Source organism: Parus major, chromosome Z (assembly GCF_001522545.3).
Source record: "Parus major isolate Abel chromosome Z, Parus_major1.1, whole genome shotgun sequence".
In the NCBI taxonomy this organism is placed as follows: domain Eukaryota; kingdom Metazoa; phylum Chordata; class Aves; order Passeriformes; family Paridae; genus Parus; species Parus major.
The window spans coordinates 41,246,560-41,273,722 of record NC_031799.1 but is presented as its reverse complement, the minus strand read 5'-3'; the positions used below and the strand labels follow the sequence as shown (position 1 = coordinate 41,273,722).

General features: G+C 36.5%; 1 protein-coding gene across 4 annotated transcripts in view; it reads left to right on the top strand.

Moving 5' to 3' along the window:
• The first annotated feature begins 3,061 nt into the window (after positions 1 to 3,061).
• The window catches only part of AUH (AU RNA binding methylglutaconyl-CoA hydratase), a 106,787-nt gene continuing 82,685 nt past the window's right edge, over positions 3,062 to 27,163 (top strand). Inside the window, exons 1-2 of one of the 4 annotated variants that reach the window (XM_015652449.2) lie at positions 3,062 to 3,173; positions 3,271 to 3,358. In XM_015652449.2, coding sequence (XP_015507935.1) covers positions 3,171 to 3,173; positions 3,271 to 3,358 — 91 coding nt within the window. In that variant the 5' untranslated portion in view covers positions 3,062 to 3,170. Of the gene's footprint in view, positions 3,174 to 3,269; positions 3,359 to 11,634; positions 11,691 to 27,163 lie in introns of those variants that run through there. The other 3 variants (XM_015652450.2, XM_015652451.2, XM_015652452.3) reach the window with 3 other exon arrangements.

The window sequence follows — 27,163 nt, the reverse complement described above, 5'->3', positions numbered from 1 at the left end:
AAGGGACTGAGTTCACCTTCAGCAAATGTTTAGATGACACCAAGCTGGCTGGTGCAGTTGACACATCTGAAGGACTAAATTCCATCCAGAGGGACCTGGATGAGTTCCTGAAGTGGCCCCATGGGTATCTCATGAGTTTTAACAAGACCAAGTACAAGATGCTGCAACTGAGTTGAGGCAAATACCAGCTGACGCTGGTATCAGCATCCCCAGCACACTGGGGATGAGCAAGTAGAAAGCAGCCCTAGGGAGAAGGACTTGGGGGTGCTGGTGGGTGAGAGGCTGGACATGACCCAGCCATGGGCACTCCCAGCCCAGAGAGCCAAACGTGTCCTGGGCTGCATCCAGAGCAGTGTGGGCAGCAGGGGAGGGAGGGGATTCTGTCCCTCTGCTCTGCTCTGGTGAGAGCTCACCTGGAACCCTGCATCTAGCTCTGGGGTCCAAGCACAGGAAGGACATGGAGCTGTTGGAGCAAGTCCAGAGGAGGCTATGAACCTGATCAAAGGGATGGAGTACCTTCTTTCCTGTGAAAAAAGTCTGAGGGAATTGGGATTGTTCATCCTGAACATTAGGCTTTGGGGTGGCCTATTGTGACATTCCATTTTCTGAAGGGAGGAACATAAAGACTAAGAAATATAGAGAAGGACTTTAAACTGAAATAAAGCAGGTTTAGTTTAGATATTAGGAAGAAATTATTTTCTCTTAGGGACTGAAACTAATTGCCCACAGAAGCTGTGGATACCCTGTCACTGGAGGTGTTCAAGGCCAGGCTGGATTCGCATCTGGACAACCTGGTCTAGTGCAAGGTGTTCCTTCAGGGGGCTTGGAACTAGATGATCTTCAAAGTCCCTTTCTTTTTCAGGATGCTCAGATCTAGTAGTAATGGCATATCAGAACAAAAACGATTAAAATGTGACTATAAAGAATGTCTTTTTGTATATTTATCACTGCAATATGTAGGTAGCCCTTGAAAACCTTTTATACTTTTCCTCTTGCAATCCTTGCTTCATATTTTTTTTTTATACTTAAATGAAAATTACTAGGTGAGTGCCATCTTTATCTTTTAGTTCTGTAGAAGGAAGCAGAAGTGGTAGTTTTATGACTTGATACGATGCTCCTAAGCAAAAATTGACTTGTATGATTTGTCTTCAAGGATCATTGCTTTGTAGGAAAATATTTTAAGTGCTTTAATGTTAACTGGATTTTCCTTCTGAATACACTACTGGTGGTGGAGGAGTAGCAGTCTTTGGGCTTCAGTGGGGAGAAGAAAAATTCAAGTGTCATTAAGTGTCATTGCCATTAAGTATAATATGCTTCTGAAAAGGACTCTATTTCCTGACTGAAGTATGGTTTGGGATAATAGCATCTCTAGTTTATTCAAGCGTGGGATTTGTAGTGCCTGAAAATCAAAGTGAAGTCAGGGTGAAGGGTCTTTTTGTTGCTTTAACATGCAATGATGCTTTTTCCTAATCTACTTGTGTTGAACATATGGAGTACTTGAATTTGGAGTGATCCTCCTCCTGGAGAAGAAATTGTAACAGCTGAAGAAAAGTGCTACAGCACTACTCCTTTCTGATAACAGAACATAAACAGATTCCTATGTAAGTGCTGAGTAACCACCTTTACAGGCAGTTCTGTATGCATATCTCCAGCCATAGGGATAAACATGAGAATTAAGGCCTGTAGATCAAGGGAATGAAGTTGATTTGCGTTGACCTGGCTCCACCCCTCTTTTAGAAGGTATCTATACTTAGCAATTGACTGTACCTTAAGAGCAAGGAATATGTGGTTTATTACTTGCAATTGACACTATTTTTATTTGAATCTTGAGAGTGGTAGCAACGGAAGACAAGTGGAAGACTTTGTCTTCAAATTGGTGACTGCAGAAGGAGCAGAAGCTCTTTTAAATCTTGTATGCATGTGTGTGCAACATACATGCAGGAGGAAGGAGAGGAAGGGAGCTCAAACACTAAGGGAGGACAGGTTTTCTGAAAGTAGAAGAAGCAGTATATGCACTGAGATGACAAGGAAGACTACAAGAGCAAGATTATGTATAGGTTGTACATTCAAAGCTGAGTGGTGAAGTAGTAATCACCTGGGGAAACACTGAGTTTCTGGAATTTTGTTTTTTCATATCATAGGTTGATAGCAATACTGTGGGCTACTTTGAGACAGAGCTCCCTTTCTGCCTTTCATTCCTGGTCCTGCCCTAGTTCTTTTTTTCCCTTTCTCCTTGCATTCTCTGCATAAAAGATCCTGATTGATAAAATTTTACCAGGGTAGGAGCAGGACTATGTGCTGGTGTTTTGATCTCAGGCGGTAATTGTCTAAAAGATTGTTATAGTTGTGCTAAGCTTAGGCATTTGGTCTATTACTATGATAGACTTTTCAGAATTTTCCTCTTTGATAATCATGCCTGTGTGTGGTGGGATGGGGGAAAAATTAAGACAATTTTTGTTTCTGCTGCAACATTCAAACCAGTGCACAGGTAGTCAGTCATACAATTGATCTGTGACTGGACTAAAGGATCTGTGAATGTGTCTGTGGAGCCATGTACCAAGCATCAAGCTCGATTTTTGTGTTTCAGAGGAGGATTTTTGTTTGATTTTGTTCCTTTTTAAACAAAAGTACATGTTTCCCATTGGGGGCATTCTTTCTATGTTTATGACTTCCTTTTACCTGTATTGGAGTTGCTGGTCTTTGCTCTGGTGGCACATCATACTTTAAGAAGTCCCTGTAGATAGGCCCTCTAAATATGGAAATATGTGCTTTACAGTTAACTGTTTTTCCTGACTGTATGTCAGCACTTCATGCACAAACATGAAATTTGTGCATGCAGTTGTGTAATTCTACATTCAACCTTTGTAAGCACTGTTTCCACATGAAGACGTTAGGGCCATATTTTTGTTCTTAAAGTAAGTGTAATTTCTTTAGAGTATTGAAAAGTATAAGTCAGTTTATTTTCTTTCAGAAACTAGTGATTACACTAGCATTTTTTTTTCAGTCCTCAATGCCTTATGTATAATTTCAAAATAACAATAATTTACATAAATGATACATATTTCACTACATTGTAACAATGATGTGATCCTTCTTCCCCTCCAGGAATTGTGGTGCTTGGATTAAACAGATCTCATGCCAAGAATGCACTTAGCAAAAATCTTGTAAAAATGGTAAGTGAAAAGAATAATTTTTAGCAAAAAGGTGAAGTATTGGAATGAAGCACTTTAAAAAGTGTTTGGTTATTCCCCTTCCTCCTTTTTTCTGTAGATGTCAAAAGCTGTGGATGCTTTGAAATCTGATAAGAAAGTACGAACTGTTGTATTCCGGAGTGAAGTCCCAGGGATATTCTGCGCTGGTATGCAAACTTAATTTTCCTTAGAAGGTGGAAATCTGCATTCTCATATTGCACGTAAAAAAAGACAAAGAAAAAAAAAGAAAAGAAAAGGCCCAGATTCCAAGGAAACATGTCTTTTTCATATATTCATCTCAGTAACAAACAATACATTTTTGAATTATTTTCTGCAATCAAAAGAATCAAATATTGGATCTGTTCTTTCTGTGTCATAAAGTATTTCAAAATATATAATAGTTTAACCATGATGGTGAAAAATAATTTAATTGACCTACAAGCTCTTGGAAGTATGTGCGAATAAGATGCAAACAATTTTAGAGGCCATATAAAGAGGCTTTGTAGAAAGCTGTATCAAACCTGTGTTTTAAATATATTAACTTGAACTTTTAATTAAAGAAACATATGTCAACTTAAAATTTCATGGTGAATATGCATGTTACCGCAGGCTGAATGTATTCTCAAATTAAAAACAAATCAAAACAAAAAGCACACACCGCAGCCCACATATCCAACAGTACATGCATCTTACCAAAGTGCTCAGAAAAGCAAAAGCTCTCAGTTACCAGATGCTGGGAAACAGAATTTGCTGACATGTCAAGATCAATTCATACAGCAGTATCTTTTATGAATATCAAGTGAATAGTCTTCTTATTTAAAAAAGTTTTAACCAGTTCTTACTTTATTCAAATTTAATTTACATCCATTTGAAACAGGAAACAGAACTAAAACAGTTTGTTCTTTCTAATGCATTAATAGAACTGTCAAGAAAGAGGAGATCAGTTCTGAAATTTTACTTTTCTAATCACTTATGTAGTTGTTATTCTTGATAGTCCCAAATAACACAATTAGTTTAGTTTTAAATGTAAAATAGTTTTTTACAATTTTTGAAATATGTAACATACTTAAGCACTTTTATTTGAACTTAAATTTTATTTTGTTGCTTTTAGTAAGCTTGTTCTCATGCAGGTATAGTTTGTCATTTATAAGACTCGTGAAAATAATTGTCTTGGAAAAAAGGTACTTAGTAATACATATAAATAGGTTAAATGTGTATGTATTAATGAGCGTATTTAATTTAAAGTTATATCTTGTTTTAAATCAAGAAGTTTTAAATTTTAGTCATCTCAGAAAAAAACTACGTTTCAAACTGATGAAGAATGAAGCCTCAGAGCAACACATGCAAATGAAGTTTCAAGTTAAATGTTATGCACTTGAAATAAAAAGATGTCTGTTGGGATTTTTTAACAATGTTTTTTATTTGACATTCTTGAATTTTGTAGTAGTGGTATATTGGAAATAGGAGAGCAGAAATACTGATTCTGAGGGAAAGTATCTTATGTCAGGCATGCTGTTGTTATTGTACTTATGACCTCCTAGGACATCTCCAGTATTCTTTGTTAGCTGTCTCTTCTGAGCTGTTTTGGTATAAAGACTTAATGTAGTCATTGCTGCTTGTTTGTCTGCTTAGAAAACCAAGCAATTCAGAGAATGAATTTAACACATAACAATAGAGAAGACACAAGGACGTTAGGAAGGAAAATTAGTCCTGAAAAGAAGACTATGAAAGACAAGGGCTGCGTACCTATATCTGGATCTTAACCCAGGGAATACAGATACAGTGTGAGCTAGGTGTCTGTAATTTTAAAAAAGTGGTGGGTGGAACAAGAGTCCTAAGAAAGGAGATTCTGTAGCCAAGCAGTGAAATAAAGGATGTTCCAACTGTGGTAACTGAAATTTAGAATGAAGCAGAATACCTGAGGCAGAGTTTGTTAATGAAAATAGGCAAAAATTGCACAGTGGATGGATGGATTGCTTCCGCAGGTGACTTTAATGGGTGTCTCTAAGGAGAGCAATAATAGAGGAAGCATAGTGAGATCTGGAAAAAAAGGTTAAAAGTTTAGGAAAGTAAGATGAAGAGAGGAACATACTGGATGTAAGAAGGCAGTTTCTGGAGGGGACTCAGGAAATTCAGTAGAATAGAAGAAAGTGTTTTCGAACTTAAATGTTAAAGGAGAATATGTTGCTTCAAGAACATTTAATTTCCTTAAAAAATGTGAGGATCGTCTTGTGAAATGTCACAATTTTCTTATGCCTTACAGTGCTGTTTAGTTAGGCTAAAACTGGAGTGTTTTTATTTTTTTTGTATTTCCTCAATGTTTTCTTGCTAATATGTGTGGAAATGTATGTTTTTAAAAAATACACTTTTATGATTATTTCTTGGATCACCATCTGATGTTTTACAGACTGCATATTGGGAAACTTTGTCCCAGAATGTAGTTCCCTTTTATGTGTGGAATGAAGTCCAAGATCATTAAATCGTGCCATTCCTTAGCTATCAACAAATATCTGTGAAAGCCACAAGCCAAGTGTCTTGTTTCCTTCTAAGGCCTAGGCCACAAAACATGACATCCAACCATTTTTCTCAAAGTAGCAGTGTGGATGATTAAAATATTTAAACTCTGTTGATGACTGATGTGGATTTGGGTATGATTTCAAATTATGGTATTTTCGCACGGTGAAATCGGAGAGGGACAAAAATGGAATTTTATGAAAGAATGTAGAGATGTGCCAGAAATCATATCCTTTCTGCATAAATAATTTCTGCATAAAAATTCACTATGAGTCTTTACCTACTCTTTTCTTTGTGTCTCCTTTTTAATATTTCATACATCTGTGGGTGTAGAAAGCTCCTAATTTATGCTCTAGCACTGATCAAAAGGGACACCCAGAAGTCAAAGCCTTGAATATCTGGGGTTAAGGATGTCTGTGATTATGTATAGACTATGTCTATGAATAATTATGTCTATGAGGGCTTCTTATGCTTCCATTAGAAAAGCTCTGGCACCAAGTCACTTCTTGGCTCCTTTCTACATCTGAAACCAAATAAGTAAAGTATTGGCCTTTCTGGAGTGAACATGTATGACCAGTCCTGGCCTATGTAAGTCGAGGCTTTGTACTTGCACCATTCTGCAGCCAAATCTGATGAGTCTGTACAGGAATCTTTTTATTTTCTGACAATTCTTGAGGAAGGCATAGGCTTATGCATGGAATAAGGCAGGTATCTCATGGGTAAAATGTCCGTGATCAAGTAATCATTGGCTGTGCTGTGTTCACACAAGGGGTCAAATTACATTCACATAGGCAGTTTGAATAACTTGATTTTTCATTATTAATATAATTTTAACATATGTATATTAGTGATATTGCTGGGGTACTTTTTGTGAGCAGATTTTTAGGCTTTTATTCATCTTCAAAATATTTTAAGTAAGTGTGCATAATAGTGTTGGGTGGTATGGTACTGTTAGGAAATGAGAAGGCAGTAGTTGTTGCCACAAGTTGTTGCAAAATCTGATTTTGTGTCAGTGTGTTTGCAGAATTGGTAAGGTTGGAGGAGGCTTCAGTGAGGTCATCTGGTCAAACCTCACTGATTAATCAGGGTCGTTCTGGAGACAATCTTAGAGCTTCTTCTGATTTTAACTACATGAGGCAGAAAAAATGGTACAAATAAAATACATTGTTTAAAAGTACTTTTTTTGGTTTTCAGAGAGTACTTGAGAATGGCTTTGGTCCAAAGAATTGAACAAGCTAATATTGCACCTTAAAGATTTTGTTGTTCAATTTTATAAAGTTTTGACTTTAGAAAAAAAGCTATGATAATACTTACAGAACTTCTAGTTATTATAGAATTTTACCTTTGGATGTGTTTTGGCTGAAGCTGAAGACTGCTGCATGATTCTAGGTGTCCTGCTTTCTTCTATTTTTTCCCATTTCACCTACTCTTGTCCGTGTGTTTGATGATGTGAAAAAGGGATTATGTTGTATTTTGCAATTGAAAACTATGGGATCAGGTAATGGTCTTTCTTTTTTAAGCAGTTTTATGTGTTGATGATTACAGTGATTAAAGAAACAGATTCTGATTATATTATTTTCCTTTTACCTTTTTGCTTACTGTTCCTTGTATTGTTGTTATTCTTGGTACTGTCATGTTCCACCAGGCCTCTTTTCATGTCCTGTCAAGAAGGCATTCAAAAACCATATTATTCATGTATTTGTCTCAGGTAGTAACTTACTGACCCATGGTCCATTGTTTCAGTTTGCAGCTCATGCTAATAAATGAAACCCTTTGCTACTGTTTTACCATTCAGAGTAGTATCCCTCGTGCCTGAAAACCAGGACAGTTGCTTAACTCTTACTGTCCAAGTCCAGTCAGAGATAATTTCTCTTAAAAATTGACATGGGAGTTGTCAGTTTCCCTGCATCCATACCTCCTCTCTCGATATGCAGAAAAAAATCCTATCTCATAAAGGAGAAAAGAATCGGAGGAAGACAATGCTTCTGGATTTTGATTTGCCTGGGAGAGCTAGGAGAGCTTTCTGTTGTAACTTGTAAATTTTTGAGACTTTTTGATGACTATGTTTAGAGTCTAAGTGTTTAGAACAGTCTCTCTTCAGTATTGTTTTTTCAAAGTGAGCTGGAGTATATGAAATAGAGGTTGTGAGGTTGATGTGTTATTTGCTTTGTATATGTGTGCATACAAAGACAGCAAGCTGTGGAACAATTTTTACTTGACATATTTGAAAAATGTTCTTTGGAGACCTTATTTTAAAAATTTTTGACACGTATCAGAATGTAGACAGTTAACTTTTTGCTGTTGTTGTTGTAACAGGCTTTCAAGACAGCTTGAAAAATTTTAGTATTTGAGCTCTTTAAACCACTTTGACCTAAATGTTACTGCAGCTTGGCCAATAAAGTCCCTTCTTGGAAAAGCAGAAGAAATCTCTGTGCCAGAAAAAATTCACCATTTCAATCTGTAGTGTGAGTAAAGCCAACCCAAATGCTTTTCCTCTTGGCATAATTTGTCTGCATCAGAAAATTTTTTTTTTTCTGGCAAGGTTGTTTCCAGCAGGGTTGAATTGACTATTTGGAGTCTAATTCCTGGCTGCCACTTCCAGCTGGTGCAGTTTTTCTAGCAGAAGTTTATGAAGCAGATAAGCCTGGTAGAGCAGATCCTTGAAGCCTTCTTTGTTTATGAAGTTTTGATATGGAGGAGTAGAGGAGTTTCATAATTGCTCTCAAATACTTGACCTACTCTTATTTTTATAGAACTAGCAGGAGTAGTAGGGAGGTATTACTGTGGGTGTAGTCTTTTTTCTTTCAGTCTCTGTTAAGCAAGCAAGGAGGAGTCTATTCTTTCACAGACCATATTTGGTTCTCCAGATTTCAGCTCCTGCACCAGAAATTAAGAAGAGATTTTGTGTATTACTCCAGTCTTCTCTCTTTAGCATTCAGATCACACATGAAAATTCTGAATATTTCTGTTGCTGCATGTACCTTTCATTGCCCCAAATAAATGCTTTGCCATGTAGACTGTACCTAAGTTCTTTCCTCTTTCTCATTCCAACTTTCACTGGCATTGAGACTCCAAGTGCCGTTAGCTGCTTGTAGACTATTAGACTCATGTTCTTCATGTTCATGAAATGTTGTTCATTTCCCCTAGAACAACATGTGTGACATGAAATGTGTTAGGTTGGTCAGCCATGTGGCAGGTCTGTCTTGTGGGTGAGTGCACAGTCATCTGTTACATTTAGATTCTACAGCTTGCATTTGTTTGATGTAGATAATTTTGCTTCTTAATTTTGATGTTGTCTTTCTGGAATGACTAGTTCTTGTCATGATTTTCTAGAGCTCATGTTGAACAACTGAGCCAATAAAGAGTGCAATTATTGTGGTTTGATCCTTTTGTCTATATACAGAAAAAAAGTCCCAGTAAGAAAAATTTGTTTTAATATCTTTCTTTTGGAAATACCTTAGTCATCCAACTCCAAGTGCTCCTCTACTGTCTACCCTGACAACACATACTAAATTTAAGAAGAAATGGGAATGACACTGGATTTTTCAGAGCTAAAAAAAATGCAAAAAGGAGTTTCCCAGGAGATTTTTCAGTAAGAATATGAAAACCTAACAGTGTTCATTTTTTTAATTTGCAAAAGACTGATCCACTTCTGATGAGGAAACAGGTACAAAGAATATGGTAGGAAATTGGGTGAGACTGTACTCAACAGTGCGGTCTTCAAATCAGTATCTAATCAACTAGGAAAGTCTTAGCTAAGAATCACTTGTCTGTCTTCTCATTGGCTGGTGCAATGCCTTACTTGAGAAAATGATAAATTTTTGGTTTTCATTTGTTCAGCTTTCTGAAAGTTATTCTCTAGTTTGAAATGGAGCTTTTAAGCTAATGTATTTAGATACCATGGGCCTCTCTGAGAAGACATCAGGAGCTGTCCTGGTACTTGACAGAGCAAGGTGCAACCAGTTCCTAAACAGACTCATGACTGCCCAATACTGAGTCTTTAAGAGATGCTGGTGGCACCTCTGTGATAACATATTAGAAATTGTAAAGAACCATGTGCAGCAGCCATGAGAGAGGAGTGAGAAAAAAATGCAAGAACAACAGACCCTCAGATCAGTAGCAAGCAAGGGGAAGAGGTGCTCCAGGTGCCAAAGGAGAGATTCCTTTGCAGCCCAAAGCCAAGACCATATCAAAGCAGGTTGTCACCCTGGAGGACATGGACACTGGACCCATCTGGAACAGTTAGCTACACTTCAGGCCATGAGGGACACCATGCTGAAGCAGGTAGACACACCCTGATGGAAGCTGCAGCCCATGAAGAGTCCAGTCAGGAGCAGGCTCCTGGCAGAGTTGTGACCTGTGGAGAGCAGCCTATACAGGCTGTATACCAGATGTTCTGGCCTGGGCATTCTGTGGCCCTTGGGGAACCCATGCTGAAGAAGTCTGTTCCTAAAGGACTATGCTCTGTGGAAAGGACCATGCTGAAGCAGTTCCTGAAGAACTGTGACTCCTGTGGGAAGTCCTGGGAAAGGCTGTGTTGCGTGGGAGGGATTCTATGCTGGAGCAGGGGAAAAGAGTGAGCAGGAAAACGTGGCAGGGATGAAGTGTAATGCTTGAAATGCAAGCCCTGTTTCCCCTCCCTTTTGCTCTGCACAGCACTGGGGAGAGGTGGGGGAGTTAGTAATAAAGTTAAATCAGGAAAAAAGGAAGAAGGAATGGTGGGGGGAAGATGGATTTATTTTGGTTTTTGTTTCTCAGTATCTATCTTTTACTGGCAATAAATTAAATTTATCTTTCCTAAGTCCAGTCTGTTTTGCAGATGATGGTGGCAAGTGTGTGATCTCCCTGCCTTTATCTTGATCCATGAGCTTTTAATTGTATTTTCTTCCCTATCTTATGAGGAGGGGAACTGGCAGAGAGCCTAAGTTAACCTACCACATCCAGTTATTATGGATTTTTCAACGTAAGATTGAGGCAAGACCTTTATTCTTGAAGAGCTATGAATTGAGGGTGGATTGGTTATATGAAGTCTCAGAGAAACTTGTATCAAAAATGGTCTAAAATAAAAGTAGTCAGGAAGGTTTCTTTCCAATTGAGTGAGTAGTGACCAGAACTGTGTAATAAGTATGGTACAGAAGTTAAAATGGAATAACTTCAATAGAAAATGCTAAATCCCTAACTACTTTGTTCTTTTTTCCATCCCTTACTTGAGGTGCAGAATTTTTTTCTTAATGCTTGTGTATGGCATCTGTTTAGATGACTCACTCTTCCTACATTGTGTGCTCTGAAGATTTGTGTATGAAATATTGTGTGTCCTTCTCAAGTTTTGAAGCTCTCTAATGGCAACTTCAGTTTAGTTACTCCTTTAGTATCAGGAGCAATATATAAAAATGTTATATTTCTAAGAGGGATTCTGTTATTTCACTGAATACAGACAATTTGAATTGAAAGTACTTTCAACCACCATGTACTTGTCTCCTGTGTCAAAGATTTCTAAGGGTCTAGTGGAAGTAGAGACAACTTAATTCTTAGCTAATATTACCATAGCATAAAATTTACAAAAAAAAAGTTTCTGGTAACTGGATGTATTCGGCTGTAATGCTAGTTGTGGATATTTCCATGCCATTTTTCTTCCCTTTTTTTGGTCTTGAATGAGCTGTAGACCATAGCTCTGATTTGTGTGCACAAAATAAACACCCAAAGTTAAGATCAGACCATTAGTGAAATATATGAGCTCCAGCTGTAAAGTAATCTTTTTAGCAGTATTTTTCCTTCCATGATGCAATTTTGAGATTTGCTTTTTCAAGCAGATGAAACAGAGCATCTGACCATTCTTTCTCTTGTGTGGCTTGTGACATCTGATAAAAAATGGAAATATAAAGGTTTATGTATTCCAATGATACAAGCATTCTTTCTCCTTCCTCAACAGAGCTGAAGTCGTCTTTAACTTGAGATCCATGCTGTTACTTGAAGTTGACGAAAAAGGTCCAAATCTGTCTGAGTTGGTTCTCTAGTTGTGTGGTGAGCTTTGCCAAATGGAATCAACATTTTGTAGACAGTTACCTTATTTGATTGATCAAGCTCTTGCTTTACTAGTATAATATTTGCCAAAGTCTGGACTCTGTAATACTGTTATGTAGAAAAACAGCACCCACTTCGCTTACTGGAAATGTGGGATTATTTTATTGGATGGATATCTGTCTTTAGACCTCATTTTGGGCAACAGAAGACTATACTATATTTGCTGTTATTCAGCTGGCTTATGTGTTCTGGGAAGTATACAAGCAGGATTAAAGTGTACTTTTGTCTATTGGAGAGAATTGTGAGGGTGTTGTTTTACCAGCTGATTAAAAAATATATTTTTAAGAATTTTTCAATTTTACTAGTTTAACAAATTGTCTTAGGCTTTTAGTCTATTACAACAAATGCTTACAATTAATGTAGTATTTTCTGGAAATATTTTTTTCCAGTGAAAGACACCTACAATATAAAATATTCAATTCTAGTTAAAATATATATTTCTGAGGTAGTGGTATTTGACTAGTTCTTTATCCAAAGGAGGGTAAAAAGAAAAGGAATGAGTTTCCCAAAGCCATTAAAAATTACAAAAGCATGGGAAAAATTGATTAAATTGAATGCCTAAAATGGTTACATTGAAATAATAGGTACAGAGTAATTTGTTATGTCTGGGGAAGTAGTTACAAATAAATATACTGGTGATAAGAGAAATTTATTTGTTTGGATTCTGTGTACGGCAGTCAGAGTCATGCTCAGGGTATTCTCTGAGTAGCTGTACAGAGAATCTAGGGAGACAAATATCTAAAGGAAATAGTTGACTGGTTTTTAGTTCACTTCCTACATCTTGTTCATATTATGTTGAATAAAAAATTTGGAGGTGCAGCTTGCTTTTTATTATGATAAATAGAGGATTGGAGTCTAATTTTAGAGCTATGACTTTTATTATCAAATGACTGAAAGTCATTTAATGAATGAAAAGAAATAAAAACATATAGCTTACAAATAAGTAGATCAAGTATGATTCTGAACAGCTGGAGAACTTATAAAGTTTCTTGAGATGCTTGAAATTGATGCAATGCTCTAGATCTTTTGGATTGTTACAAAAAACAGGAGTCTCCAGAGTAGACGTTGGTACTGACTTATTGTCCAAACTTAACACAGGCAGGAGCAGTGAATATCTGGGAAATGCAATTTCAGCATATCCCAGAATTTAAATAAAAGTGACATCTTGGTAATTATGAAGCAATAAAAGGTACCTCACTGGGGTACCTCACCTGACTTCCTAGAACAGAGAGAAACACACATACAGACCTTACATAAAATCTTTCAACGAGCTTCCAAACTGTGAAATCTTTTCTGAAGTGGATGTAGCAGAACAGACCAAATCAAAATGGAAAAGGTACCAGATGATGCAGAACATTTTATACTGGGAAAACTGTGTTCTGCAGTGGATGTCCGTAGATAGTTGGACTACTTGTTTTCTCATTTGCTCTCCTAAAGAGGCTGTGCTTTCTGGATATAAAATATTTTAAATGTTTTATGTAAATATTTAGAGAATAATCAGAATTGGTTTTCCTCTGTAATTGCTTGTCTTTTTTTTAATATGCTTCTCAAGGGTTTGCTCCTCAGAAGTCTTTGGTGAAGTCACTGGCTTGTTGGAGTTTTTGCTTGTTAGGAATGTATCTTTAATGGCTATGTATGTGCTGCAAATGCAATGCCTTTATTTTTTTATTACAAAAAGTTGTCCAATACTGCTTCTATCAGATTTATCCAAACCCATATTTTCTAGGTTGCATGAGTAGATGAATTCCTGTATTGCATATACTTGTTACAGCTGGATTTGACTTTCGGAATAGAGTCCTTGTGGCAGTGCTTAGAACTGCTTAGGAGTTGCATTGAATTTCATGTATAGATACTTAAATGCATTACACTTCTTTTTCCCCTCCTTTTTTATCTTGTATCATTGAAGCATGTAATTAGAAGACTATTGGCTACATGACACCATGTAAGAGATTCCTGTAATTGCTTACATGTTAGAGATGTGCAGATGAACTTGACTGTAGTAAAGAAAGACTTAACTGGAAACCTGCATAACCATCACCAGACTGCTTCTGATGTTTGTGTGTGGATCAGAGTGAGAGGACTGCAGAATTCAGTGCTGCTGAAGTCTTTGATTTGTTATGGTAGGGTAGTGCACAAGATGCTGTATCTGAACAGTTTTGTTTCCATGGAGGTGAGTAAAGTCTTCTTGAGATTCTCCTGTTCAGAAAAATTCTGAGTATGGTATAATTCGTTGTCCTTAAGCAAGCTATAGTCTATGCCCTGCAGGAGTATTAAAGCTAGATAACTGTTGATTTAATATCTAAACCTACAGGAATAACTGTGTTGTCATTGTTGGTATCTTTAAGCTCTTGGAAGTCACAGGGCAGTTCGGATGAGTCCTCTGGTATTCTTGTATATTTCAACTTTCAGACTTTTGTACCTCTCAGTAGCTCTTTTGAAGTATTTGAGTTTTTTCCTCTGTGGTTGATGTGTGTACTAACAAATTCATTGATTACTAGTGGTCTTATCTTTAAAACTTGTACTGGGCATGTTTGGTTTAGAGTTCATTTCCTATGTAGCAGCCCATGTGGTGCTGTGTTATAGGTAGGTGACCAAAACAGTGTTGAAAAGGCACCAGTGTTCTATAGCTGTTACTGAATAGTGGTTGCACAACATCATGGTCCCTTATGCTTCTCACTGTGCCAGTCAGTCAGCTGAGGGTAAGCATGAGGCTGGGGTGGGGAACAGCTGGCACAGCCGATGTGAATTGAGCAGGGGAATATTCCATAACGTATGACATCATACTCTGCAGAAAAACTGGGTAGTTGTTTTTCCAAAGTAGACCTTGCTCAAGACTAGAGAGACATTGGTCTACTGGTGGGGATTGACTGCTTTTGCATAATTTGTTTTCTTTATTTTTCCCCTTGTACTTAGTAAGGGGCCTTTATTTCAACCTGGAAGGTGGGTCCCCTTCTCCCTCCTCACTGCTTTTGCAGTTCTTTTCATTTGTCCATCCTGCTGTGCGGTGAGAAAGCAACGGAGTGTGTGCTTACCTGCTATCCAGAGTCAAGCAGTACAAAACTATGGCTTTGTATGACATGAAAAATTAAATCTGGAGTCATTAGCTGGATTAGTTCCAAAAATGTCCTGTATGGTAATGAATACCAACATTGCTGTAATGATCCCCTACTCCTTTTTAGCTTTGCTAGAGGGATGCTTGAAGTCACTTTAAGCCTATTCTGACAGGTGTTGCAGCCCTAGACGGTTATTCTTTTTTCCCATTCTATTTACAGAATATTGTGGTGAATTCTTAATTAAGAACTTAGTATTTAGGGAGGTGCTCCTTAGTTATTTTTAATCCAAAAGTACCATTAGCATTCTTTTGGTAGAAATCCAGGATTTGGAAGAAGATTCTTTCTGTAGTTCTAACCCTTCATGGTTAGCAGTTAGAGAAACTCTGAGAGATGATTTACAGGTATTGTTATTCTCACCACTTCATGTAAGAACACAACAAAAAATATTGTATTTTTTCTTGGAGTCTGGAATTGCAACGCCTTAGGATATTAGGTATTATATTATAAATTTGAGATACATTTCTGAATTTCAAAATATTGTTTGGCTATCTTTCTTTATAGACCTTCACCAGCAATGTGGCTTTAAGCCTTAAATTTCAAATCTTGGAATGGAGAAAAAGTTACCTATATTTAAGAATGAAAATATTTAATGTTTTACTTTTTTCTTTACTTTTTTTTTTCAGATCTCTTGAGAGCTGGGTTATTATCATAACTATCCAGGAACCTTTTCTTTTCAACTTGCACTCTCTGTAACATACACATTTTTAGATTTCCAAGACAACTTCACATATTTTGAAACTGAGTTTTATATAATTGTTCAGAAAACACAGAGGACTGTATTAAGTGGAATTCTGTCTTTTTGTGATAGCATGTTGTTCATGGTTTGGCAATTATAATGGGTTTGTAGGGGTGTTGAGCAAATTGGTTGAGTCCAGCAAGATCTCTGGAGGTATTTAAAAGGTATTTAGATATGGCACTCAGGGACACAGGCAAAGTAAATGGTTTGACTTGATGATCTTGAAGGTCTTTTTCAGCCTAAACAATGCTCTGATTTAATAATACAAGAGCCATTTTGACATGATTATGGTGGAGGCTAGCTATTTTAGTTAATGTAATTTTCACTGTTCAAATCTTAGTTAAAAAGAGAGCAATAGCATGCTCATGGATCAAATTTTTTTTCAGAACTTAAACTCGCTCATCTGTGATGTATATAAAATGGTTTAAAACTTTATGGTTTTAAAGGACTAAAACCATGTGAAGATCACTTTAACAGGAAGTTACAGGTTATTGATTAGCCCTGATCATACTAAATTGATAAGACAAATTTGGCGAGGCCCTGGTAAATGCATTTGTTCTTAGATGAGGGACTTAATTCTTCTTAGTTTCTTTTGTTTTCTGAACATTTGACTTTCCACTGCAGTATCTAAGGTCCAGCATTCTTCCATAAATATTAAGTCAAATTGAGTAGTCACTTCCATTTGAAATGCTCATTTCAGATCTGTGGGTATTTGTCATGTTGATTTGTGAAGAAAGGATGCTAGCTTTCTTCACGGTTTTCTGAGGCAGATTGTCACAGTGCACTGTATGTATTAAATAATTCTTGTCTCTGGAGTACCAAGTGCCTGTGGCACCTGATTTCTTTATTGGTGAGGGAACTGAGCCTGCTTAGCCATTTATATCTTTGGCAGAGAAAACCTGCTGGCAAAAATAATCTGATCTCATGTGCTTGGTAGTAGTGTGCTGGAAATAGAATATATGTGCGCAACACATGGCAAAAATAGTTATTACATGGTAAAGAATTCTTTCCCATTTGCTTTTGAAGAGAGTGAATAAAAATGGCATGTAGCAGAGGTACTTAACACATATCTGAATCTATAATATCTGAATCTTAAGACAGTTTGCAACAGTCAGTTTCACATCTGTTTTTATAAATGGCATAGAATTGGACACAATGCAGCTATATACATGTGTGTTAATTGCCACAGATATGAAGAAAAACTTCCAGTAATTAAAATTTCTTACTCTCTTGTCTTGGCCTGCAGCTGACACTGGTTTACTTTAAGAATACCTTTGTTGTATATTTACTTCAGTAAAAGATTTTTTTTTTGGTAGCATCTAAATTGAATGTGCAGCTCTTGAAAGCTGAAGGAGAAAAAAGTAGCTGAATTTACATACACGTTGCATGGAGTTGCTTATATATATGCATGTGTATCATTACCTTTATAATATATTCATGAAGTGATACAGCAAAATGTAGAGACCTGTCCATAGTGAAAATGGTTTGAATTTTGTATGTAGATTTTTTTTTAATGTACAGTCTATGGACTTCTGTTTTGAACATTTAAAAATGTATTAAATTATTAAAAAATTATTTTTTAAAGTAATATAGGCAGTTTGAAAATGAACAAATTCTGAAATTTCTATTTTGATTTTTCTCCTTGTAAAATTTTTACTTTTTTTCCTAGTCAAAAACTGATTCAATGTGTGTGATTTAATAAATAGAAATACATGGGTGCTTCTGTTTATACAGCTCAGGCAACTCTTTTGTTGTCTTGCACAAAATTTGTAAGACAAATGAAAGAAATGCTGTGACTTCTAGTCAGATCCTGCCTGTTACAACAAAATGCAGTTCCCCCGAAGCTTATTGATGATCAAAAGCTGCATTGATACTGAAGTTGGCTAAAAAATAACTTTTAACACAATTTGAGGTATTAGAAATCAGACATTGTTTATTGCAGGTCTGGACACATTCTGAGGATTTTTCCTCTAATTGAATGTGTGTCATGAAACTTTACAACAGGGTATTTATTCCATCATGATCATACATATTCATTACAGCATACTTCCTAGGTAATACATAAACATCACTTTTCCCAGAACTAATTTGCATGCATCTGCCTTCTACTGGAAGTCCTTTTATGATCCTAGAGGGTTGTCCATAGCGGTCTCTGCTCGTTGTATTCACTGCGTGCCCCCAATGTTGCAAGGACTTTGCTTTGAACTTCTTAGGTCATGCACTGTTGTTTCTTGTTGCTTAACTTTGCCACAAAAACCACTTATGTTCCTCATTATCTGTTTATCTACTGGTTCCAGCTACTAATTTAGCATCCTGTATGTCACTTTTACATTCTTTAATCTAATTTTCTACTTAGAATTAGAGCTTTATTTTGGAGCTTCAAGGAAGTGAAAATTTCTATTCTCTATTGTCTGTCAGCAGGTAGATAGTTGTCTATAATTTCCCTCAGAATCTTCCAATCTAATGTATGAAGTTCATATTAAAAGTGAAGTGGCAATTTTGTAAGATATAAAAAATTTAGATCTAAAATAATATTTTTTTTGATATTTTAAGTTTTCTTTGTGGGGTTCTTGTCACCAGCTGGAATTTAGTGAATGCATATGGATGGGCATGGTTTTTAAGTGATTGAGCTCTGGGTGCAAATATCACCAGTCTGTATAATTTGTTAAACCCCTCCAGATGGCAGGTAATACTCCCGTGTTGGATGTCCTTTTCCTTTCCTTTCTTTCTCTAAAGTAATTTGCTGACAAGTCTATTGGATGCTCTTTTAAAAACAGAAGCGATCAAATATCTCTGAAGTATTTTAAAATAACAAATCCTTAGAAAATAGAATTTAGTTTGCAATATTTATGCCTAAAATATATTAAATGGATAGGAAGTCTTGCTATTTGCAAGCTCTTTGATTTATTTTTCTGAGTCAGTTTGAAGCCTTTGGGGACAATGGGAGCAAGGGGAAGTACTGCTTCTGAACTACTTTACTTTGTGTACTGACAAATAGAATTGCAGCTGCTGTTTTCGTATCTGAGTTTTGTGTGAACAAAGGATAATTAAGAGATGTGTCTGTTCATGGCTCACTTACTTGTCCTTAATTTCACACAGAAGAACATGTTCTGCTATGTAGAATGGGAAGACTTTGTCCTTGAGTGCTGCCCCAGTATTAATTTGAGCCAGAGATGTTTGTGCAGGAATGCCAGCCATTTCAATGTTTGTTTGTTTTTGTTTTTTCTGAAGAGAGTTAGAATGGCCGAAGCTAAGCTCTATATCTTTAACCCGGAGCACTATATCTTTAATCACCCATTTGGGTTTTCCCACAAAAATTCTTGTTCTTCTTATGTAGTGTAGCTTGAAAAGGTTTCTAGCCAAATCAGTTTTCACCTCATACAGTCTTTCTAAGGCCATTACATCAAGTCTTTCTTCGAGTGTGTTTTGCAGTCTGAGGTATGCAGAGAATGGTCATTTTGCAATTTGGAGGCAACAGAACGCGATTATTTTCTGCAGATATTCTTTACAAGGTGTCTTTATTTTCATATACTGTATGTATTATTTACCAGCTTCTTTTAATGTTGCACTGAAAGTATCACTTGCTGTATAGCAGCACAGAATTCAGTGTCATTGAATCATGATCTGTGGGAAGTTTACAGCTAGTATATGATCATGACAAATATAGATCATTGGGGAAAAAAAAACCACCAAAAGCCAAAGAGATACAGGGTGATGCCTGCAAAATCAAGGGAAGAAATGAAAAGTATTGAAAAAGAATTTCACCGATGTCTTCGTCTGCATTCAAGTGATCTAGCAGTTCAAATCATGTTTTTTCTCAGGAAAAACTCCTCCTTTCTTAAATAACATTTATGTTAGCATACAGACTTCAGGACTTCTAAAGAAGAAATGATGACTTTCTCTACCACACAGCATACTTCCTTCTTTTTTGTTTACATAAAACTTGGTGTGCTGCTAGTAAACTATTTTTGTACTTACTGCTAATCAGAAAAAGATTAACCCATCAGTATTGATTCCTTTTAGTATTAAAAACCCGTATCTGCAATGCTCAGAGGTACAGTATATGCAAAATATTTGAGTCAGTCATCTGTGATAGTGCTATGAAATGTCTTTTTTTTTGATGCTGGATTTACTAGAAATCAAAGTGGAACAAACAGGTTGTTGAGAATTCTGGGTGTGTTCATTTTTTTTTTAATTGTAAGGCTTAGTAGTATTTACTAAGAATATTTGGTCTGAATAGTCGTTTAAGGTTTGAGAAGAAAGATGTAGAGTCTCACCACTAGAAAGTTTTGGAAATGCTTTCTTGTGAATCAGAAGATAGAAAACTGTGTCAGTTGTTATTATAGATGTTAGAAGACTTTACTGCAAAGCTGTTGCAATTGATACAAATAAGATGTGGCACTTCATTAATGCTATTTTTTCCAGTGGTAGTGTTGTTAAAATAGCTATATATGATTATTCTCTTAAGTTAATTAATAATTTTAAAATAATAATTTTTAAAATAATAATTTTTTTGTCAAAATAAATAACTACGGTGTTGATCTCTATAGTGGCTTTTGTTTTGGAAGATGTAGAATTAATAGAAATCGCAATTAATAATCTTACCTTTACTTTGGAACTAAATAGGGTAAAAATACAGTTGTTGCTGTTGTATAAACATGAATTTTGCTATTCTGTGTAAGAATTACAGTTATGTTTAATGTAGAACTTCTCCTAGTAAAGGTTAAATTTGAAAATGAAAAGTTTTTTGGGGAAGTTGAAATTGAGTTTTCAGACTACCACAACTAAAGAAGTACTAAGTACTTCTGTAATGCTCATGTAGAAATAATGTAGAAATATAATTGTTATATGAAAAAGCTTTGTTTTATTTTTTTTTAAAGAAAAGGCTATATATTTAACAATAATTGCAACTTACATTGGTTTTTATTAAATGCTGATGTTTGTCTTTGCCATGATGTGAGTTGTAAACTCACAATCTTGTCCTGTAGTTGGGGTATTTTAGAAGATACTATTCTAAGCTTGTAGCATAAAGGTTTGTCATGATTTGATTGTTTTAAAGGCCCATGGTTGTGAATCCCAGCTCACCTTCACTACTGCTAGCACCATTTTCTCTTTCTGGATCTTCTCCGTTGATTTTATGTCAATCTGAGAGTCAAAAATTATATAGCCTTTGTGCTGGTCTTCTGGTGGTCCTGATTTGTTAGCCAGACAGAAATCAGTACAACTGAGACACAGCACAGAATCAAAAATAATGTCTTAATTTACTATTTCGAAACATGTAACTGTCCTATCCTCATGCATTTCCACTGGTTGTGGTTTAACCCCAGCTGAGAACTAAGCACATGCAGCTGGTTGCTCATGCCCTTATCAGTGGAATTAGAGAGTGAATTGGAAGAGTAAAAGGTATAAAACCTATGGACTGAGATAAAGACAGTTTAAGTGGAAATGAAAAGCTGTGGGCACAAGAAAAGTAAAACAAGGCATTCATTCACCTCTTCCCATGGACAGGCAGATGTTCAGCCTTTGACAGGAGAGCACACATTAAGTGTGATGGTGACGTGGAAAGAAAAATGGAAAGAAAACTGGACTCCAAATGTCCTTAATTTCCTCCTTCCTCCATGACACTGTATTACATGAGCATGATGTCACATGTCTGGAATATCCCCTTGGTCAGCTGCAGTCACCTGTCCTGTCTGCGTCCTGTCTCTGATGCATCCCCAGTCTCCTCACCAGCATGGCAGTACAAAAAACTGAAAAGGTCTTGGCTCTGTGTAAGCCCTGCTCAATAATAACAAGAACATCTCAGTATTATCAACTCTGTGCTCAGCAGAAATCCAAAACAGCCCCATTCCAGCTGAAAAGGAAAAAAATTAATTCTACCCTAGCCAAAACCAGCACAACTGGTCTATTTCATGTTTCATGGAGTAAACTTCAGGAAGTCCTGTTGTAATAGGAGCTGTAAGAGAATAGGGACTGGGGAGTGACTGGGTGATGGAAGATTCACAAAGAAAGCTGGTTGGTGTTTGGGAAGAAAATTACTTTATTTATATGGGATTAGTTTTGTATGGTTATAAATGATTCTTTTTTTCCCTGCTCCTGCAAGTGAAGATGAATTCAGGAAATGTGTGAGGTGTAAACATTTTGTTTTTTTTTTTGCAGCTGAAGAGATTAGCAAGGAATATTGTTGTGTATGTCTAAATTTAGAGCTGGACACACAGGATGGAAAAAGAGCCAGCTGACTTTAATCTGTATCTGATCTGAATTTGCATAGGCATTGGAGGGAGATTGTAGACCCTTTAAATATGAAGTTAGTTGTTTATATTCAGGATTCCTGGATTTTAGGTAGAAACCAGTGTGAAGTAGCACCTGGGCCTTTTAGAAAGTACCAAAATTCAAAAGCTTAAAAGAAAAAAAAAAAAATAGGCAAACCCCCCCCTCCCCCCCATCTTCTGAAATATCAGGAGAACTGATATAGCTGATAGTGCTTTAAATATGCTGATCTGTGTGTAAATTATTGCAGTATATGTAAGATAATTTACATAGCAGCCATAATGCTGCCATTTTACCAAGTGGAATATTTAGGACTGGCATCTTGCCTTAGGCTTAAATATATAGGAGTTGCAGACATTTTGTTTGTTTTCCACAGTTGGATGGTTCTTGCTACCGCTGAAGATGAATAGATCACACGCACACAGGTCGAGGTGTGGTGAAAGAAAGAGCAGAGTTTATTTTTCCTCCCAGGATTTATAGGCTTCTGACCACAGCCAGGGATTGGATGGTCAGGATAACACTTTCCCACTGCACTAGCCATGAGAGATGCCCATCACAAGAAGTGTAACAGAAAGAATGTACACATATCTATGTTTACAGTTACTGTCCTGGGAAAGTCCTTAGAAAACTATGTTAGCAAGCTCAGAAGCTGAGTTTTCAGGGCAACAGGTTCTCAGGAATGTTTCTGTGGCACAGAGGGCATATGTGCAAAACCTGCAGATATCAAGTCATGCTAATCAATTAGGATTGCCAGTCTTACATGGAAGAATATCAATATCCACTTTGGCTTAAAAATTGTATATCCACATTTAGGTAACTTCAGGAACATACAGTATACAGGAAAAAAAAAAGGTTTTATTAGTTTAAATTACTTTTTTATGTAGGAAATATACATGTCAGCCTTTATGCCAGTGTTTTTTCATCAACTAAAATGATTGCAGTGAGCATTTTTCTCATTTTGTTTTGAAGTTTAGAATAAAGCTTGCTTTTTATTATTTTTATATGTAAATGCATTTCCCTTTGTACTCAGTTCAGGTGGTGTTTGCAATGATTTGTACAGATGTGCAAGGATTGATGATTGCTCTTTAGTAAGCAAATGGCTACAACTGAAAGTAGTTACTCAGAAGGTAACTACTGAGTTAGAAAGGTGCTTTCTCCCAAGTTATGAAAGACGTATTAACTGTATATTATGAAGTAGTTTCTTAGATAAAGTTATATTTAACAGGCAATTATGAAAAATATGTCATAATCGCCTTAGTATGTTTGAGTAACAATACCAGAGATTGAGAGATAACCCAATTAGATGGGCAAAGGGCCAAGGTCTGTGTTTTCAGCCAGTGACTGTTTGTTTATAGCTCTTTGGCACTTCAGAGCCTGTTCTGAGTATATATTAATTCATTGTTAAACCTGAATCTAGTGATAGTGCTCTGGTTTTACTTTTTTGGTTTCTTATGTGTTGCATACTCAAATGTCTTCCTAATGCCCATGAACATATGTCCCCTTACTTACATTCGTTTCAAATTGTTTTGGATCTTTGCAGTTGCTGACTTTCTAAGAATTTTGTGCATCTGGAAAATAGAGTTGTGAATACTTTTATGTAAGTTTTGAAGTTCTCCATTCCATTTTATATGAGGAGATTTTAAGCACTTGCTTAGTATTTTGTGGTATATGGTACTGATTTCTTTACTGTTGTGTTTTTTTGATTCCTACCGTTGTTGAAATCATTACATAGTTTTGGGTGGGACAGAGTTAATTTTCTGTCTAGTAGCTGTTACAGTGCTGTTGTTTGGATTCATATGAGAATAATATTGAGAACACACTGATGTTTTGGTTGTTGCTAAGTAGTGCTTACCCAAAGCCAAAAGCTTTGCAGGTGCACAAGAAACTGAGAGGGATCACAGCCAGGACAGCTGGCCCAAACTGGCCAAAGGGATATTTCCTACCATGTAATATCATGCCCAGTTTATAAACTGGGGGCAGCTGGCTGAGAACTGCTGATTGCTGTTGAGGCACAGGCAGGCTGAGTGGTGAGCCACTGTACATCCTGTGGTTTTTTCCCTGGCCTTCATTTCTCTCTTTTTTGTTATATTCATTGCTATTGTTGTTGTCATTATGAAGACAGTTATTCTTATTTTACTGTCATTATTAGATTGTCCTTATCTTAACTCTTTTCCTGATTCTCATTCCCATCCCATGTAAGTAGTTGTGTGCTATTCTTAGGTACCAGCTTGGGTTAAACCGCAACAGAAATCCACTAAAATGTAGAGATCCAAGTCATGTTTGTCACATAAAAATGGTGATCATGTCTGTTTAACTTAAAATTAAGAAATAGACATAAAGGAAAAAATAAGTATGAGAACACATGAGAGTTTGAAGAAACTTAGAATAAATGTTGTGGGATTCTTTCCTCATTGAAAAGTTTTAAGGTATTCTGCAGCATGGGCAAAGTTAATGTGAATCTTAGTTTTTTTAATCAGTCCTTAAAGAATTAGGAAACAAAACAAAAACCAAACCAACCAACAAACAAAAAGTTTTGCGAAGCCATATTTTAACAATGGTGCATTATTCTTTTACAGATGATTCTTTGAGGAAATGATCTTTCAGTATAAATTTTACCTGTTACATGCACATTTGATTTCAAGTCTAAATATAAAATCTCAGAGCACAGAAAATGTAAAGTTGTACTGCTATGTAAGATCTTCCTTTTCAGTAGTACTCCTAAAAGAAACTGATCCTTGGAAGCAGATCTTCCAAGTAGATAATCCTAGTAAATATTTTGGTATGTTTTTTCACTTTTTGTCCTCAACTTTCAGATCTCTCTCTGAAACAATGTTTCATTTCTCATATTCAGTACATTCTAAGTTTATTTTGTGTATTCTTTACCTTTTAAACATTTAGATTTGAATATTCATTTTTATTGGAAAAAAAACCCAATCTCCTGTCTTTTAATCTCTTGAATATCCTTTTTATATTTTTGGAGAAGTTGTTTATTCACCCTTGGAAAATGGGATAGACCTCTAAAGCGCTCAGTTATGCATAAATATGTTTAGGATGGAAGAAGCTCAGCTGTATTTGAGCTGGCAGGTGTCAAGAGTAACAAGAAAAACTGCTGTAAGTATGTTAGTACCAAACATAAGGTCAAGGAAAATGTAGGTCTGCCACTGCACAGACAGGGTCTGACAGTTTAATTATGGACAACACAGTGAAGATAGAAGTATTCCATTTTCTCTTTGCCTTGGTCTGCATGGGAAAGGTCAGCTCCCAAGTCTCCATGCTAAGAAGGAACAACAAAATTAACAGCAAAACACTGAATTAAGATCCAGCTGTAGTAATTGGACACATACACATAAACAGGATTTGGTGTGATGCATCTGAATTGGTCCACCATCTATCTTACTTGAAAGGTCATTGAAGGCCTAAGTGACTGGAAAAGGTCAAATATTATACACCCATGTACAGAAATGAAAATTTGTGAAACTGTGGAGCTGTCAGTCTCACTACATCTTTGGGGGAAATTGTGGAACAAGTGTTGATGTTTTCTCCAAGACTGTGAAAGACAAGAAAGAAAATGGCTGGGAAAACTCATCTCAGATCTACCAAGGATAAATTGTGCTTTACCAAAATCATGCTTTCTGTGATGAAGCCACTTATTCAGTGCGTGAAAGAAGAGTTACAGATGCTCTGTACCTTGACTTTAACAAGGCACTTGACATGTTCTCCCCTAGGATTCCAGTAGAAAAGTTGGTAAGATACAATTTAGAATACATACTGTGAAAAGTGTCTTATCTCTAAAGATCAAGGAGAAATGTGATGTTAGTTGTTCAAAGTCAAACTGTTAGTGGTCCATAGAGTGGAATTCCTTGTAAGCTGATGCTGGGTCTGGTAGTGCTATTCAATATATTTGTAAATATTCTAATGATAGGACTGAACAATCCCTGAGTTTGCAGATGACTTTGAAGTGGAAGGAGAGGGAGATGTCTGGGAAGGAGGAGCCAACGTTCATACTGAGAAACCTTGAGAGGCTGAAAAATTGGACCAACAAGAATTGTGTGAGTTTTAATAAAGGTAAATAGGAACTGCATCTGGAATGCAATAAACTTAAGTGGCAGAACAGTCTGGGAACACACTGGCTGGGATATAGCTCTGCTGCAAAGCACTTACTGGTTCTGGGGGACACCAAACTTAACATGAGCTAGTAGTAGTATAACATGGTGCAGAGAAGGCCGTGTCATGGACTGCATCAGGAAGAGAATTATCAGCGAATCAAGGCATATGCTTATTCTGCTCAGCATTTCATAGGCCAGCATAATGTGATTAGAGGATTGGAGGTTGCTGAGAGGGGAGAGATAACTGGTCTTCCTGTGCCAGGTAGATTCAGGGAAAAATACTCTATTTACAAGGGTTTATACAGTGACAGAAAAGCCAGTGGGCACAGGTTGCTCTAGGGGAATACCATCCAAATTTAAAAAAAGTAAGAAAATCAGTGTGAGAAGATTAATTAAGAATTAATCACAGGAATAGCTTTCCCGGAGAAATGGTGGACTCTCCCTTGCCAACAGTGTTAAAGGCTTGGAAAGACCCTGGACAACCTAATCTAGGTCTGTGCATTTGATAGAAGTTTGGACCAGGTCATTGCTAGAGATTTTATATGAAAAGATGGAAATAAAATCTCCAGGCTAGACTTGTCTATTATTCTGTCAAATAGGTGATTTTTTTTTTTTTTTTGTTACTTTGTGGTATGTGTTCTAGATTGTCAATAGTTATGATACATCCTGCTTGTTCTTGATTGAGCAGCCTGAACTCATTTGTGTTCAGGATTACAGTCAGTAATAGCTCTAATGGTTACAGACTGATGATCTGTGTATCCTGGATCTGGCAGAGCTGGAGGTGCAATGGAATAATTACTGTTATACCTGCATATATTGTCTGCAAAGCATAAGTGTTTTACTTTTATGTGGGCAAGAGATTTCTGTAGTGACTGACATTGTTTTGTGCTGTGGTTTGTCAAGCATGTAGCTTTACACACAGAAAAATATTAGTTGAAAGCAAAGTAAAAATCATTAATTTGCATGGTAACATGTCCTGGGATGATGTTATGATGCTTGTTCCCCAACTGTGTGTTCTATTTATGCTTTATATTAAATTCTGCACCTTTAAGACTGGCTCTGAGAGTGAAGGGGGGGAAAGAAGAAGCGCACAGTTTGTGTCCAGAAATGGCACTCACTCCCCTGCATCCTGCTCCTGGACTGTGCTGTCTG